Source organism: Zootoca vivipara, chromosome 6 (genome assembly GCF_965207765.1).
Source record: "Zootoca vivipara chromosome 6, rZooViv2.hap1.1, whole genome shotgun sequence".
Classification (NCBI taxonomy): domain Eukaryota; kingdom Metazoa; phylum Chordata; class Lepidosauria; order Squamata; family Lacertidae; genus Zootoca; species Zootoca vivipara.
This window is the reverse complement of record NC_142589.1, coordinates 81,617,002-81,635,599: the sequence shown is the minus strand read 5'-3', so window position 1 is coordinate 81,635,599 and position 18,598 is coordinate 81,617,002. Positions and strand designations below refer to the sequence as shown.

The window sequence follows — 18,598 nt, the reverse complement described above, 5'->3', positions numbered from 1 at the left end:
TACATAAGTAGCAGTTAAGTACAACATTCCTAGTTTTCCTAGAGTGGACATGCAGGGGGATGTTTGGTACAGTCAGTCGAAAACTTCCTGTTTCCTCCTGGCTGGGACACACTTCCTTTTGCATGTGACTAGGGGTGGGCATGACCTTACTTGTCCAGGTAACAAAAGCACAAGGCACGCAGCCATCTCCCTCTCTTTGATCTCCTCCATTGTTGGACCAGCAGCTTTTTAGCTAGTGATGCCCTATTGGCTTTCAAACAAAATAGGACAAAGGAACTACAGTGGTACCTCTGGTTGCAGACACGATCTGTTCCGGGGTGCCGTTTGCACCCTGAAAAGTCTGCAACCAGAGCAGTGCTTTTGCGCATGCACAAAGTGCGCAGAATGCTTCTGCACATGCGCGTGCGGCAAAACCCAGAAGTAAACACTTCCGGGTTTGTTGTTGTTGTTTAGTCGTTTAGTCGTGTCCGACTCTTCGTGACCCCATGGACCAGAGCACGCCAGGCACTCCTGTCTTGCACTGCCTCCCGCAGTTTGGTCAAACTCATGTTCGTAGCTTCGAGAACAGTGTCCAACCATCTTGTCCTCTGTCGTCCCCTTCTCCTAGTGCCCTCAATCTTTCCCAACATCAGGGTCTTTTCCAAGGATTCTTCTCTTCTCATGAGGTGGCCAAAGTATTGGAGCCTCAGCTTCACGATCTGTCCTTCCAGTGAGCACTCAGGGCTGATTTCCTTAAGAATGGATAGGTTTGATCTTCTTGCAGTCCATGGGACTCTCAAGAGTCTCCTCCAGGACCATAATTCAAAAGCATCCATTCTTCGGCGATCAGCCTTCTTGATGGTCTCCTCCAGCACCTGGGTTTACCGCATTCTTAACCTGAAAAGACGCAACAAGAGGTATCCCCATATGGGATAGATTCACATGTATATACTTTGTAACTAAGTTTCCCTTCAGGGATTCAACTGTGAACTGATGATGTGAGTAAACCTCTTTTATATACTTGACACAAGATTGTGGCGTGTTAATTATTTTAAGAGGGATATAAGGGGACTTACCAGGAACCTACTAGTGAGAGGCTTAAACAAGCCTGCAACCAGCTATCTGCCGTGCGTTAAAAAAGGGGAATGTAAAACTCTGCTAAGTTATAGGACTTGCTAGCGCAAGTTCGGAAGGATATTAATAAACAATATATCCTCTCCTGCCTCCCTGAACATTCCCACAAGAGGCAGAAGAGGAAGCAGACAGGGAGGGGGAGGAGGTCTCAGAAGCTGGAGAGGCAACAGGGTTTAGTGAACAGGAAGAGGCTGTGGCAGAGAGTGGTCCTGACTCAGGGGCAGGAGGGAAGGCTGGAGAAGGGGCGGGGGCAAGAAGCAGAGATGAGTCAGACTGGTGAAGAAGCCAGGAGGTCTTCCCTTCCTGCAGTGACCAGCACCATTCAATCCTGGTCTCCCAGAACTGCTTCATTGGGGCAAGACCTACTGGGAAGGGCTGCTGTGACCACTAGGCCTGAGTTGTTTTGTTTCTTTGAATAAAGAGTTAACTAGTGCCTGGTGAGTTATTGCTGACCTGCGCCCGACTCCCGCCTTGACACTCTAGGTTTCTACCTCTAGATTTCTAGGTAGAGCTCGGAAAGGCTCCCTCTCTGAAATATTGGAGTGCCTCTGCCAGTCAGGGTTGACAATACTGATGCAGAGGGACCAACGGTCTTCCTTGGTGTAAGACAGGTTCCTACGTTGCTAAGATCTGGGGGGGGGGTCTTCTTTGGGGGGGCATGTGTGACACCCCCATTTGAGGAGGCCTGGATGCCAGCCTTTTTCTGCCTTTAGAACTATAGGCTGCTGGTGGGCGGGACCGAAGCAAAAGTGGGTGTGGCTAGAAGCACAAGTGGGCAGGACAATGAATGCAAGAGGCCTTCCTGCCAGACACTCAAGTGGGGGGGCACCCAAGGGGGTGTCCTGAGGGCCACAGAGTAGAGCTGCAGGGCCACATTCAGCTCCTGGACTTTCTTGTTTGCATTCCCTCCAACATTTCCCTAATGAAAATAGGGACGTCCTATTCCATAATAGTTTACAGCTTACAATATTATATAAGCACCTAATAAAATATTAAACATTAAAGAAACTTCCCTCTACAGAGCTGCCTTCAGATGTCTTCTAAAGGTTGTAGAGTTACTTATCTCCCTGGCTCAGGGGCCGCATTACTCCATACCCTCCAACATTTCTCCGATGAAATTAGGGACGTCCTAAGCCGGATAAGCAGGACATTCCGGGATCAAATCAGAAACCGCTTCTATATATTCAGGGCTGACCCTGGAAAATAGGGACACTTGGAGGGTCTGTTTTTGCCATGCCTTCTATAAAAAAACTAGGCTGAAGCTGTCCTCTCCCGACTCTCCACTCAGCCTTGATCAGGAATTTGTTTTGAATAGAAGCACTGTTAACCTCTTGCCTCAAAATTATTATTTTTTTAAAATGCTGATTCGATTTAATTCTTGCTTGGTTGTGCCTTATTATCATCTGAACCGCGAAACTGCTTTGAGAACCTCCCCCTCCCCGCTGTTTTTTTTTAAAAAAGAAGAAGCAATATACACCTTTAGGTAGCAATAAATAATAATTTTAATAATTAAACCATTCTGGGATGCCCAATCCCATATCCTGCAGGTACCCTGATATTAAAGGCTGGCAAGGCAGCCAGGCAGCCAGCGGCAATGATCAGTGAACACCGCAGGAAAAAAGAAAGGAAGGCAAAGACCAGCATCTCTGCCACATCCTAGGCGGCTCAGGGGACGCATAACTCTGGTGGCCCCTGGCCTCTGAGCTGCTGAGCCCACCAGTTCCCTGGCTGGTGGAGAGCAAAACTCTCCTCAGCACAAGCTCCGAATTTTGGCAATGGTTGCTCCCTTCGCCCCCACCTCCCCTGCCTGCTGCCGACACCTCTCCCAGCTTAATTAAAAGCAGCTAAATTGAGAGCATTAAGTACCTGGCGCACAGACAGGTGAGAGGTTGGGTTTGTCCAGACCGGGCCCCAGGGATCTCTTATAACATGTGGAGCTGAATTAAAACAAGGGAGTGGGTGGGAGGCGGGACGCTCCTCTCAGAACTTGTTTTTCTCCTCATTAGACGGCTTGGAGAGGAATAGGCAATGCTGGCTTCTAGGAGGAGGAAGTGTGTGTTTGTGGCAGGCAGAAATGCAACAGGTGAGGATTTCTCCCTCCCCGGCCCTGCCATTGCGGTGCCTCGACGCTGAGGGAAGCTTGTTTTGCTGCATCAGGAGCGATGTGGTTGCTTAAAGCACTGGTTCTGGTTCTTATTACGTATTTTGTGTTTTTTAACTTGTATTTTTGTGTTCAATCGCCCTTAGATTTATGGATGATGGGTGGTATCCAAATTTAAACAACAACAACAACAACAACAACAACAACAACAACAACAACAACAACATTTAAAATATCTTCTTGCTGAGTCCCATCGGGGGGAAGGCAGGGTATAAATAAATATTTCTTCTTCTTCTTCTTCTTCTTCTTCTTCTTCTTCTTCTTCTTCTTCTTCTTCTTCTTCTTCTTCTTCTTCTTCTTCTTCCTTGTAGCTGAGTAAGATTGTCTTCCATGAACAGTCTTAACAGTGTATCTGAAGAAGTGTGCATGCACACGAATGCTCATACCAATGACAAACGTAGTTGGTCTCTAAGGTGCTACTGGAAGGAATTTTTTATATTTTGTTTCGACAGTCTTAATGAGTCCATAAGTGACTGTGGAGGACAATTCTGGATCCACACATCCTTCCCCAGTGGGGACATAGGTTCCCCAGGTGGGAGTTGATCACGGTGTGGACTTGCCAAGCGTGCCTTCCTCTTAGCACATTTCTCCCTTGCATCCTGAGTTCGAGCTTCTTCAAAGCCCATGACACCTTTGGTGAAGGCTGTTCTCCAATTGCAGCGCTCGCAGGCCAGTGTTTCCCAGCTGTTGGTGTTTATACTACATTTTTTTAGATTTGCCTTGAGAGCATCTTTAAACCTCTTTTGTTGACCACCAGCATTACGCTTCCCATTTTTAAGTTTGGAATAGAGTAATTGCTTTGGAAGATGATCATCAGGCCTCTGCACAACATGACCAGTCCAACGAAGTTGATGTTGAAGAATCATTGCTTTGACACTGGTGATCTTTGCTTCTTCCAGTACACTGGCATTAGTTCGCCTGTCTTCCCAAGTGATGTGTAAGATTTTCCGGAGACATCGTTCATGGAATCTTTCAAAGAGTTGGAGATGGCATTTATAAGTGGTCCATGTTTATAAGTGGTCCATGTATAAATAAATATATCATAATAATAGTTACTGGTCTTAATGTTTTCAGCAATATATTGTTCAAAGACTTTTTTAAAAAAGCATTCTTTATCATTGGTCCGCACTTTCTTTGCCAGAGTTTGTGTTCCTTTTTGTTCTTCATTTGGACAAGATTCTGCTTTTTTGAAGGAAGACTTCTTGTCCCTTAAAGCCTTTTTGACTCTGCTTTCCAACCTTTCTGATCTGCGGTATACCCTCGAGTTGAACTTCTGATATTGTGATCTTGGGAAAAATCCCAAATGTTTTGTGGAGCGATCTCACCCTCCTGACTTGGTCTTACAACTTCCTTTTGGGCAGCCTCCTTGTTTGGACGCAGTTTCCTTTTTTGGAAATCGAACGTGACCGTGTTGGATTTCCTTGGCCGTTCAGATGTATCCACTTACTTCTTGCAGTGCCTCCCATGGCTGAGAATTGCCCCCTCCTTGGACAGAACCCCCTTTGCTCTCCACTCACACTGTTTCCCTTCGGCAACGAGACAATTGACCAGATGCACATCTTCTGAGAGTTATTGTATTATTTGTTGAGACAAACAGGCCCATCAATAACAAGCTCCTTCTTCCCCTCCGGCCCGCCCGCCCTTTCTGGCCCTGGGAGTGCTTCCGAATACACACCAAGCTCTTGGTGCTTTATCTCTCCATTCATAAACATCAGCGGCACCCTCTGTCTTTGCATCACCATTTTTTGCTACAGCTCATGCATATGGATGTGCCCCACGGAAGGCCTCTTATTCTCCTCCTCAACATGCGCTGCTTCTGATTAGCCGGTGCAGGAAGGCAACCCACAGGAATTCACCACACAGCATGTCTTACACAGAAATCTTGACCAGAGCTAAAAAGATGGCTCTTCTGCAGAGGAAGGGAGAGTCCGAGGGGGTTGCTTGAGTTGGAAACGGGGACGGGTGGATCTAACAACATAGGAAAACAAGAAGAGCTTGTTGGATCAGGCAAGGGCCCATCTAGTCTGTGGGATGTGATACATAAGTAGCAGTCAAATACAACATTCCTTGTTTTCCTAGAGTGGACATGCAAGGGGATGTTTGGTCCAGCCAGTCAGAACTTCCTGTCTCCTCCTGGACTGGGACATACTTTCTTTGCATGTGACTAGAGGTGGGCGTGACCTTACCTGTGCAGGTAACAAAAGCTCAAGGCACGTAGCCCTCCTCCCCTTCTTCTCCATCTTCCTTTTGTCATGTGAACTACAGTGACTGCCGGTCTGCAGTCACTGGGATTAATCCCCCATATGGGGTAGATCCACATGTATATATACAGTACCTTTGTAACTAAGTCTGCCCCTTCATGGATCACTGCCTTGTTGTGGCAAAGGGGCTTGAATAACCCCAAGAAGCTCTGAGCTACGCCGTGCAGGGCCACCCAAGACGGACAGGTCATAGCCGAGAGTTTAGACTAAATGTGATCCACCTGAAGAAGGAACTGGCAAACCACTCTAGTATTTTGCCAAGAAAACTCCATGGACATAAAAATGGAGAAGCTTTGAGAAGAAAATGAGAGTTTCCAAGGCATGCTCTGGTTTGTGGGGTCATGGAGAGTAGAAGAACACGACTAAGATGACTAAACAACAACAACTAAGTCTGCCTTCAGGGATCCAAATGTGAACTGATGATGTGAGTAAACTACTTTTATATATCTTAAATAAGTTTGTGGCGTGGTTATTCTTTTGAGAGGGAAATGAGGGATCTTACCAGGGATCTATATTGTGAAGCTTAAAAAAAGCTTGCAACCAGCTACCCACTGTGCACTTAAAGGGGAATGTTAAAACTCTGCTAAGTAAAGGGACTTGCCTCCCTGAACATTCCCACATAGTCCAGCCTCCTCTTCTCCTCAGAACATCAGAAGACCTTGCTGGGCCAGGCCAATGGCACATCACATCCAGCATCCTGTTCTCATAGCTGCCAGCCAGATGTTTCAGTGGGAAACCCGCAAGCAGGACTCAAGCAAACGAGCAACGCTCCCCTCCAGCAGTCTCCAGCAAGTGGTACTCAGAACCATTGCTGCCTCCGACTATGAAGGCAGAGCAGAGCCATCCTGGCTTGGAACTGTGAGAAGTCCCTTACGTGGACTTGCAATCAGACAAGGAGACACCGAAGTAAGTCTTACCGGTTCCTCTTTATTGTAACGCGTTTGCAAAGGCGGGCTCCACGACCTGGGTGGTACGAAGAGCCCCGAGCAATGTACAGGCTTAAGCTTATATCTTTCCCTACTGCTGCCGCCCCTCCCTTCGGAGGCTTGGCTTACAATCTAACTATCAGACACATTTCTATACATTAACCAATCTACGCTCGCTATTTTAAAGTTTAACCTTATTAGGAAGCAGGGACTATACTTCCTTATCTATACCCTAACTTAGCTGACATAGCTTCCTTTAACTTTAGCTGACGTGGCACCCTCTACCCTAACTTAGCTGACATAGCTCCCTGGAACTTTCCACTGAGTTTGAGGCACATCCTGTCTTAGTCACATCCTGTCTTAGTCTTTCTCACAATCCCCCCTCTTTTTATATCTTGTCTCAAACTCACAGAGTAGTTCATGTCCCAATCTGCTTTGATTATCCTCATCCTCCCTGGTGGGAACTGCCGTATACCTCATTGTCATCAAATGTGTATGTACTTTTCTCTCTGCTAATAGAGCCAGTGAATTATTAATAGCTCGGACAAAGATGGGCAATATGCACGGGATCAGGATGCACCCTGCTGCTATTAGTCCAATAAGGGCTACAATTGCCTGTAGTCCGGGTAATTTTGGAAACCAGGTACTGAACATGTCCTTAAAATTGAATCCATCCCACGTTTGGACCGGCACGTGAGCTAATTTAACCATTCTATCAGCTATATCCTTTACCACTTTTCCACTATCATCTATTTCTATACAACAATTGGTCAGATTGAATTTTCCACAGACCCCGCCCTCTTTTGCCAATAAATAATCCAGGGCTAATCTATTCTGCATTATATAGGTGCGGCTCTTAGCACTCTCTTTTGCTAACTTTGTCAGGGCGGCTGCAGTGTCATTAGTAATTATCTCTACTACTGCTTGCAGGCGGATTATGCGATTAAGTAGATATATGGGGTCCCTCCCAAAGGAGCCTGCAGTGCCATCATTTGCCCAAGTAGCTGGTCCATAATATTGAATTATCCTTTCCGGGGGCCACTCCGTGTCTAACCAATTTCCTATCTGAATTGCCCGTCTCCTTCGAGGTCCTATCTCATCGTAGACTGGCACCCCTAATCTTGCTTTGGTATGCAAAGGAAGTAGAAAGAAACTGGGCCTCAGTGTTGCCAGGACACACGAGCCTACCCAATCCGGGGGCAGCCGATTATATGCATATTCCCCGCATGCCCAGTAGAATCCTAACGGGGTGGTCCATTCTAGAGTCCTATTTTCTGGGTCCAACAGAAACCCCATCTGTCTTATTTTTCCAAGGGGAGTGGGCCAGGTTTTATTATTATGACCCCACCAGTTCTTTCCTTCCCATTGTCCCATACAGGGGAGATTCCCTACCTGCATCCCATTTGATCTTAGAGTCACGTTTCTAACGAAACACTCCATCCCTACCACATTATTCGATATTTGCCAAATTTCTCTCCCAGGGTGATTATAAGTATAATTATTTTGGGAAAGATATATCTCTGTATAATTCACCTCATGCGCAACCCAAGGCCATTGGTCTCCCATATTAGTCCCCCCCACATACAAAGCAATTTTTCACTGTTAATTCCTTAGCAATGGTCTCTGCCAGACTCAAAAACATATTGTGTGCCTTAGGGGGTAAAGGGAGGGCATTTAGATGCTGAATTTCTTCTTCAAAATCTTCAAACACTGTAATAGGCTTCTTAGTGACCTTAGTTGTATGTATTTGGATAACTAAATATCCATAAGGGTCCTTACCTGTCCCATCTATCCCTAAACCCACATGAATGATTTTTGGTTTAGTGGAGGGCATTTCTTTTGCCCATAAACAGACCGGGTTACAATGTCCGGCCGAGCAGTCAGTGGAAGCTGCTCCTCGTGTTAGATTGATTCCTTCTGGGCCTTTGTAACTAAGCTGCATTTTAACCCCTTCCGTGTACCAATAATTGTAAATTCCACTCCCAGCGCCCACGTTTTCTCCTTTAATATGTTTGAAAAGATATTTTCTGTCTTGTAAATAGGATCGTTCCCATTCGTAATTTCCACACCCAATTCCGGCGTTCCCATTTGGTCCTTGGCCTTTGTTTATTGCTAGACAGGCATCAAAGCAGACCATAACCTTCTCGGCTCCCCTTGTGGTGTTATGTGCTATGTATCCCTGCCTGTTTTGGGCTATCTGGAACATGTTTGTTCTTTCCCCGGCTGTATTTGATCCTACAATGCTGGATTATAACCTCCTCTATGAAAACTATATTACACTCTTCAGTACAATGCACACACAGCACACACCCCTCACAATGCGCACAGCAACAGCATTCAAAGAAACACTCACACGTGCAGAACAGACACATTTACAGTCTAGGAGTGCTCTGCTGGATTCTGGTTCCTGATTTAGTAAGAGTCACTCTTAGCGGGTTATCTGGACTGGCCGTTGCCGTCCAACTCTCCGGCGGGGCTTTCTTCACCCGGTGGTAGTGGGTCCATCCATGCTCTCTGGTCCGTACTGCTGACTCAGTGGTGAGTAGGACTTGGTATGGGCCCTCCCAACTCGGGGTGAGTTTCTCCGACCGCCACGCTTTTATCAGGACCAGGTCTCCAGGTTGGAAGCTGTGCTGTTGTTCCAAGAGTGGGGGTCTCTGTGCTAGTACGCCTTGCCTGTGAAAGGATAACAAAGACTGGGACAGTGACTGCAGATATTTCCGGGTGAACTGATCCCTAAATTCAATCTGAGGGTTTCCTAGGGGAGCTAGATAGGGGTGGCCCATCATCATTTCAAATGGGGACAGTCCAGTGTCCTTCCGAGGAGCCACCCTCATTCTCAATAAGGCCAGGGGGAGATTCTTTGTCCAGGGCAAACCATTCTCTAGATACAGCTTGGTCAAGTGTTTCTTGATTTCTCCATTTGCCCGTTCCACTTTCCCACTACTCTCAGGATGCCAGGGGGTGTGAAAGTTCCATGTGATTCCCACCGCCCTCATCACCTCTTGCATTGCCAATTGGGTGAAATGGGTCCCCCTATCTGAGTCTATTGCTTCCGTTATCCCATAGCGAGGAAGAATGTGCTCCAGAATGGCTTTCCCAACCACTTGAGCCGTGGCTCTGCGGCTGGGAAAGGCCTCAACCCATCCTGTGAGATGATCCTTAAACACCAACAAATACTTTTGCCCCCCTCTTTCTGGTAACTCAGTAAAATCTACTTGTATTCTTTGGAATGGCCACACCGCTAATGGTCGCCCGCCCCTTTCTGTCTTTCTGGCTCGGGCCTTATTAACCTTCTGACATATTAAACATTTCCATGCAATAGCGTGCGTCATGGGCCACATGTCCCTGCTCCAATACAGGGATTTCACCAGATTAATCATTCCCTCAGTGCCCAAGTGGCTCCCCGCATGTATTTTCTCTAAAATATTTAGCATCACCGATTTAGGAAGGACCATCTGTCTCTCTGGGGTTTCCCAATCATCTCCTTTCTTTTCCCACCCCTCCTTTTCCATATATTCCTTTTCCTTTTGAGTAAATACTAAATTTTTCAAGTCCTGCGGATCTATCACCGGAACCTGTAGGACACATTGCCTAATTACTTCGTCTCTGGGCTCTCCCTCAGCTGCTTCTCGCGCTAGGAGGTCAGCCCATGCATTTCCCTGCTCCTCTGGACTATGCCCTTTGGTATGAGCTGAAATATGCACAATCCCTACTTTCCGTGGTCCCGTTAGTGATTCTAGCAACCGTTCCAACAAGGCTACGTGCTCAATCTGTTTCCCATCTGCCTTAATAAAACCTCTCTCCCTCCATGTCCTGCCAAAAGTATGAACCACTCCCCACGCGTATCTTGAATCTGTCCATATGGTTATACCCAATCCTTTTGCTAATTCTAGGGCACGAGTCAATGCCATCACTTCACATTTTTGAGCTGACCAAGTGTTGGGGAGCGCCCCGCTTTCTATAGCCTCCCCATCTTCCTTTACCACTGCATATCCTGACCTCCTTCTGCCTTCCCTAACGTAGCTGGACCCATCCACAAACCACCTTTCTCCTTCCTTCAATGGCACTTCACTTAGATCTTCCCTTACTTTTGCCATCAATTCTATATTTCTCAGGCAGTCATGCTCATCTGGCTCCCATTCCTTCCTTTCTCCCCTAAGAAATTCCGCGGGATTCAAGTTCCTGTCTGTCCCAATAGTGATGTCTGAGCCTGTTCTCAAAATTCCCTCATATTGTACCAGACGTCTGTCCGTCATCCAGGTCGGAGCGGCTCCCGTCATGACCGCCCCGATCTGGTGAGGGCTGTGTACAATCAAAGCTCCCCCAAAAGTCAATTTTCTGCTTTCTAGGACTAGTTCAGCTGCTGCTGCTACTGCTTGTATACACGCTGGCCACCCTCTGACCACTGGTTCTAATGTTGAGTAATGTTGTACTCAAATAAGCCACCGGCTGGTATCTTCCTCCCCTTTTCTGAGCTAGCACCCCCACTGCCGTTTGGGATGCCACTGTCACATATAGATGGAAGGGTTGTTGTAAATTGGGTAGAGCCAATGCCGGACTGGCGATTAGGGTTCTCTTAATTTCTTCCCATCTTTCCCTGTCTCCTTCATCCCACAATACTTCCTCTTCCTTCCCAGTTAGCTTCTTATTCAAGAATTGGGTTAATTTTGAATATTGGTCTATCCATAATCTACAATATCCCAGCAATCCCAACATTCTTCGCACATCAGTCCTAGTTCTCGGGGGTCTCAATTCCATGATACCTCTTACCCTATCTGGGTCCAATTGTCTGGTTCCCCCATCCAATATGTGCCCTAAATATTTAACTCTCCTTTCAGTGAACTGCAACTTTTCCCTGGATACCTTGACTCCCAGGTTGCCCAGCCAATTCAACAATCGAATGGAATCCAATTTAACTTCCTTTTCCTTTCTTGCAGACACATTCTCTCTTTCTCCTTCTACCTACCTAGCACCTTCACTGCACATACAACATACAATCCACCATTTAACTCCCCTACTCAGCAAGAAATTTGTAGGCTTGCAGACACGTTGCCTTCCACCTAGCCATAAAGTAACAGAATTGGAAGGGACCTAAGGTCATCCAATCTGACCCTCTAAAACAATGGTTCCCAAATAGGGGTTCGGGGACCCCTGGGGGTCCACGGAGTACACTCATGTGGTACACGGCCCCATCCCTTGCCTCCCCCCAACTAATTTTTGTCATTTTTGCATGGTAATAGCACAAATTTTATGGTCTGTTATATCGCTGTGTGGTTTTTCAATAGATTGGCCAGAATCAGTTTTGAAATCCATCGCAATAAATATATATATATATATTTTTGACCTGCCAATACATAGCAATGTTTCACTCCTCAGGCTGAGGGAGAACAGGGCAGCCGATTGCGAAACCCTGCCTTCCCCTCACACTGACAGATCATCCTCACTTCAAGGCACCATGGCACTACCTTCCCTTCTCACTGAGGCAAAGCAGCCTTTCTTAATCAGCAAGAAAAGCAGCAGCAGCAGCCACAGTGGGCATGCATCTTCACTGGCTGCCACCGCTCGCTGCCCTGCTGATGGCGGCTTGAAGTACCGGTACCCCCTCATCCCCTTCCACTCAAACCATGCGGTGGAAGTGACTCTGCTTTCCTTCCCCCCCTCATCCGACCTCTGTGGCTGCTCCTTCCCTCAACCCCACTAGGCCTGGCTGATACATTGCCCAGGACCAGCATGAGGGACAGACTGCAACTACGGCTTCACTCAGCAGTGTATCATGGGTGAAACTGCTGCCTCCTGAGTCCCTCTGCACGCAAGCAGGTGTGGGATCGCGGCTGCTCAGCTGGGGAAATGCAAGCTCTGTCCCAGTTCATCACCGCCTGGTCCATATTTGGGGGGAGCACACATCATGGTTTATCAGGATATCATGATGCTAAGCTGCTGATATACCATGATGTTGAAAACCAGCTATCACCCAGCCCTAGTCTGTTTTTTTTTGGTATCCCTAAAATCCATTGCTTATTAGGAGCTACCCCACATTTTGTTCAAAAACTTGCTTTGCAGAGGTAACTACCATAGAGTTATAAGATACCCAAGTTGGGTGAATTTTCTAGAGAAAAATCATCCTCATTTGCATGGTACGCCTAACGCAAAGGATAGGAGTAACTAAGGGTTAAATAAGCACATACAGAAACTGAGAAGGGGTGAGTACTTTTCACACCAAATGGAGTTCCTAGCAATACTTTCCCCCTTCCTTTCAGCTTTCCCATGAAAGGAAGCTTACTTGGGAGTAAGTTTACTTATTAGTAAATCCTGGCTGCTCTCACAGAAACTGTAGGAGCCCTTCTGCCCAACTGAACCAAAGCTAAAACTGGACTCAGGTAGACAATTGCTGGCTATGGAGCCTCTACCTTTAATAGTATTTTCCTAGAAGGCACGCCGTATTAAAACATTGGGCTAAATTCACAGCACATTTCAAAGTAGAATAGAACATGACGGTAGATTAGCTCTCTCATAAACTCAATTCCAACTAAACATTCCCCATAAGTTCCAAATTTCTTTCCTCTTTAATTGCAAGGGGGGCAATCCCCCTCTCAGAACACAATTTAACACGTACAGGAATTCTTTCCTTTCCTTTCTACCACTTAGAGGAAGACTCTATTTTGGAGCCCTTCTTTTGACAAAACATTTGCACACCTCATTCTTACATTTCCATGTTTAAGATTGATCAGGTCCAACATGGCTTCTTTAAACTAAATTTTTTTTAGAGCAAGCTTGCAATTATAACTATCTGTGGATATTATGGCCAAATTTAAACAAATCCCTTGAACATTTTCAGTCTTGAGTACAGCTCTTATTTACTTCAAGAAAAACAGAGATCTCTAACATACAGACTCTCAGGCTGGATTTTTCTCTAATTATTTATGGGTTTCTGTCTGGCCTTTTGACAGAGACACAAAGAACAGACTCACATATACTTAACAAACACACTCGCACCTGGGTTTCGTGGCCTGGGTGGTCGCCCACACGCAGGAAACGCACTACTGCCCAGTCCGGTCTCTGCCAAGGCAGAGACCCACACTCAGTTTTGGGTTTCCTCTACGGTCCCCCACTCTTTCACACTCCATGCATATAGGCGCCTCACACAAACAGCCTCCCAACCTAACCTGGTTCCCTTTTACCTTCCCATTTTTATTTTATTTTATTTTATTTTTACCTTACACGTTTTACCTTTACCCTATGGAAGGATAGTTCGGTCACGTCTTACCTCTACTGCGTGCCTTCTAGACCACTTCCACGAGGCTGATCAGGCCTCTTGCCCCTACCTCTGCTGCGGGGTCCCTTATTCTCTGTTCCTTATTTTCTGTCAGTTCCTCTGACTTCTTCTCCCCTGTCTTTCCCTTCTCAGGAAATCACACAATACTCACCCCTTTCAGTCCAGTGCCTCCTTCTCGGTGTGGCTAGTGAACTGGCAGGCGTCCCTGCAGGGCAAGGCAGTCCCTGACTGCAACGGTCCCTGACCGCTTCCTTTCTCTTATTTCCCTTAAACACACTTAAATCGGTTCTCCGTCGTTCAGCCCTCGGGATCTGTCACCACAGGGTCCGGACAGTGGGTCTCTCTGAAAAGAACAGAGTGCCGGCCGACCCTCTTCCGAGATTCCCGTCGCGCAGACCGTCGAGGGCCCCACGTTGGGCGCCAAAATTGTGAGAAGTCCCTTACGTGGACTTGCAATCAGACAAGGAGACACCGAAGTAAGTCTTACCGGTTCCTCTTTATTGTAACGCGTTTGCAAAGGCGGGCTCCACGACCTGGGTGGTACGAAGAGCCCCGAGCAATGTACAGGCTTAAGCTTATATCTTTCCCTACTGCTGCCGCCCCTCCCTTCGGAGGCTTGGCTTACAATCTAACTATCAGACACATTTCTATACATTAACCAATCTACGCTCGCTATTTTAAAGTTTAACCTTATTAGGAAGCAGGGACTATACTTCCTTATCTATACCCTAACTTAGCTGACATAGCTTCCTTTAACTTTAGCTGACGTGGCACCCTCTACCCTAACTTAGCTGACATAGCTCCCTGGAACTTTCCACTGAGTTTGAGGCACATCCTGTCTTAGTCACATCCTGTCTTAGTCTTTCTCACAGAACCATCGATAGCCCTCTCCTCCTCCATGAAGTTGCCCAGTCCTTTCTTAAAGCAATGTAGGATGTGTCCATTTCTGATTCTCGGTTTCTTGGGCCTCCACATCTCCATTTCAGTTTGGGAATGTTTTTCTTTTTTGTGAAATCCACTGGGATTTTAGTGCACATTTCTCAAAGTCCCACAGTGAGCTTTGCGGCAGCCAAGTAGGGATCTGAAGCACAGTCTATCCTATCCCATAGTGTGTGTATGTTTAGAAGCCAACCTGGTGGTGCTGTGGTCTAAACCACTGAGCCTCTTAGGCTTGCCAATCAGAAGGTCGGCAGTTCAAATCCCCATGATGGAGTGAGCTCCCATTGCTCTGTCCCAGCTCCTGTCAACCTAGCAGTTCAAAAGCACACCAGTGCAAGTACTTAAATAGGTACCGCTGCAGCAGGAAGGTAAATGGCGTTTCTGTGCGCTCTGGTTTCTGTCACGGTGTCCTATTGCGCCAGAAGTGGTTTAGTCATGCTAACCACATGATCTGCAAAGCTGTCTGTGAACAAACGCCGGCTCCCTTGGTCTGAAAGCGAGATGAGCGCCCCAACCCCATAGTCACCTTTGACTGGACTTAACCATCCAGGGGTCCTTTACCTTAAAGGTAAAGGTAAAGGGACCCCTGAACTTTAGGTCCAGTCGCAGACGACTCTGGGGTTGCGGCGCTCATCTCACTTTACTGGCCGAGTTATGTGACCAGCATGACTAAGCCGCTTCTGGCGAACCAGAGCAGCACAGGGAAACGCCATTTACCTTCCCTCCAGAGTGGTACCGATTTATCTACTTGCACTTTGACATGCTTTCGAACTGCTAGGTTGGCAGGAACTGGGACTGATTAATGGGAGCTCACCCCGTCCCGGGGATTCAAACCGTCGTCCTTCTGATCGGCAAGCCCTAGGCTCTGTGGTTTAACCCACAGCGCCACCCGCGTCCCATTTTTACCTTTACCTTTTACCTAGAAGTCTACCTACTCTACGAGAGTGAGACTCACACCTCTTTCACCACCCACTTTTGCCTCTGGCCCCCTCCCACTGCCAGACTCAGACCTGGGAGAGATCAGTGTTCGAATCCCCACTTGGCCATGATGCTCCCTGGATGCGACCTTGGGGGCTCAGCCGCTGCCTCTCTCTGCCCAACCTACCTCGCAGGGCTGTTGTGGGGATTAAATGAGGAGGGGGAGGGGAGAGAAGAACCATGTATGTGCCCCCTTGAGCTCTTTGGAGGAAAGAAGTCTGGGTATCAGTGCAATAAAATACATCAATTCATAGGTGCAGCCCCTGGAAAGCTGCCTATAATAGAATGCGGCCCCCAGATGACACACACCCCCAAGCCTGCCCCAGTCTACTGCCTCCGTGGCTCTTTTTAATGCCTTGAGTGGGCTCTGCCTGCGAGGTTGCTTTGTTGCTTGGCTTGGGTGTACGGAGGGTGGGGGGGGAGTGAGCCACCCAGAGCTGTGCCCCTCGGCACTCTGGGTAATAAAAGGGTCGTTAACGCTTCCGTTCTGGCAGGACTCCCGCCTAATTGCCCAAGCCGCTCCTGGGCCCTTTGCAATCGGGGCCAGGCCAGTGGGGAGGCTGCGAGTGGCCGGCAGCGTTGCCCGGGCAGGCAACGCTGCCCGACTCCTGGTTAAACAAAGGCAGGGGGACCCCCCCCCCCGGGCTCTCCTGGCTCCTGCGCGGCATCTACATGGCAATAAATAAATGAATCATATTGAAAACAATTCTTCCGCCTCCTCTGGAGAGGCCTGTTAAGAGCCGAACAAGTATATCGCCGGAATCTAGGTCAGCCGCTTGCCAGGAAATGTTTGAGAAGCTGCTTTTTTCTCTCTCCTTTTGGTGGGAATAGCTTGGCTTGGGCTCATTCCTGAGAGCAGAAGAAGAGCCTGCTGGATCAGGCCAGGGACCCATCTGGTCCAGCTCCCTGTTACGCACATGAGAAGAGCCAATAATAATTGACTTGGGAGCGTACGAAATAACAGTGTACCTCTAAGCACGTGCAGAGTTCTTTCCTGGTGGTATCTGCACAAGATCTGGTAATTAAGCCTGATAAAACCACCTTACTGTAGTTTCTGTCCGCAAGCAGGATCCGAGCACAGGAGCAACTCTCTCCTCCTGCAGCTTCCAGCAACGGGTATTCAGAAGCATTATTGCCCAGGACAGTGGAAGCAGAGCAGGGACATGGTGGCAAGCAGCCGTCAGGAACTCTCTTGCTCCATGAATTTGTCTTTTGAAGCCATCTAGGTAGGTGGCCGTTGCCACCTCTTGTGGCAGGGAGTTCCACAGGTTAACTACGCGCTGAGTGAAGAAGGACATTCTTTTGTCTGTCCTGAATCTTCCAACGTTCAGTTTCAGTAGCACAGGGTTCAATTACGGAGCTTGCTCAGTCCCACAGGAGGCTGTGATGGCCCCCACCCTGAATCCAGCAGCTCTTCTTCTGTTCTTAGAAGACAGGGGTCAGCAAACCTTTTCAGCAGGGGGCCTTTCCACTGTCCCTCGGACCTTGTGGGCTGGACTATATTTTGAAAATAAAAATAAAATGAACGAATTCCTCTGCCCCATAAATAACCCAGAGTTGCATTTAAAATAAAAGGACACATTCTACTCATGTAAAAACACCAGGCGGGCCCCACAAATAACCCAGAGTTGCATTTAAAATAAAAGGACACATTCTACTCATGTAAAAACACGCTGATTCCTGGACCGTCCCCGAGCCGGATTGAGAAGGCAATTGGGCTGGATCTGGCCCCCAGGCCTTGGTTTGGCTACCCATGTTATAGGATGCCCACAGCTTCTGGGACCTCCGAAGAGCATCAGGAGAGGCCACAACTGGGTCAGGCCAAATAGGGGACCAGCGTCCTATGCCAGCACCCTGCCCCATTGGGGAGCCCACAAGCAAGACCGGATGGAGCGCCATAGCCCCCTCATCACTGGTGCTCCCCAGTAAGTTGCATTCAGAGGCTGAGTGCTTCTGTCCCTGGAGAATTGATTCAGCCATCTCTGTTTAATAGATGCGAATGAGTTTTCCCTCCTCCACGAAACTGCCTAATCTCTTGTTTATAGAGCCACTGAAGCTTGTAACCAGCCCTGCTCTGTGGCAGCAGACCCTATACATTAATTTCTGCATTTTGCAGAGGAATTGTGTGCTGGCGTGCCCCTTCTCTAGTCTGCTTCCTACAGACAAATTCTAGCGTTATGGCAGAGCGCTGGACACCTCTCCTCCCACTTTGTGCAAGATTTTAGGAAGCTTTTATCCTCCCCCTATTTAGGCTGCATTACCCCGAGCGCCGCAGTTTAAGAAAAGGTTCGACAAGCTGGAAGCTGTGCAGAGGAAGGCGACGACCAGGGTGATGAAAGGTCTGGAAACGAAGCCTTATGAGAAAAAGTTTAAGGAGCTGGAGGTATCTTTAGCCTACAGAAGAGAAGACTGAGAGGTGACAGGCTATCTGCCTTCAAATATCTAAATAGCTGTCCCATCCTGCGATAGCTTGCGAGAGCATCCTGGAGCCCAGAAAGCTTAAAAGTTGACAGCAAACGGCTCTAGAAAGGTAAATGTGCTTATGCTGGGGCAGTTGGAGGGGGCTGGACTAGATGACCCGTGGTGTCCCTTCCAATTCCACGATTCTTTGAGTCTATGATTCTAGGGTTCCAAGTTAATAAAGATCAGGCTTACTAGCTGCTTTGCTTCTCAATATTCTCTGGTTGGCCTCTGTTATTTTCTTCTACCGATAGAGAACCCCCTTAAGGACTCTATACGGGCTCTGGGGTACCCCATAAGGGAAAAAGGAGCAGTTTTCTCTTATAACATGGCCCTAATGTTATTCAAAAATTACAGAACCCATTAAAAAAAAAGTCCTATAAATAACACAAACAAATTAACGGCTCCATTATAAAGCAAATGAAGCTATAAAGTGCAGCGAAGGCGGCAATTAGCATTTGTCATTGAATCAAATTCCTGGGTA

At 47.5% G+C, this 18,598-nt stretch overlaps 1 protein-coding gene across 1 annotated transcript; it reads right to left on the bottom strand.

Annotated features, from left to right (window-relative positions):
* Window positions 1–6,442: 6,442 nt before the first annotated feature.
* Window positions 6,443–14,602, bottom strand: LOC132592662 (endogenous retrovirus group 3 member 1 Env polyprotein). The gene is given in 3 exon segments (XM_088672848.1): window positions 6,443–8,039; window positions 8,041–9,137; window positions 13,889–14,602. Coding segments are annotated over 2 exon segments (1,845 nt in total). The 5' UTR covers window positions 8,668–9,137; window positions 13,889–14,602; the 3' UTR covers window positions 6,443–6,821.
* Window positions 14,603–18,598: the final 3,996 nt, after the last annotated feature.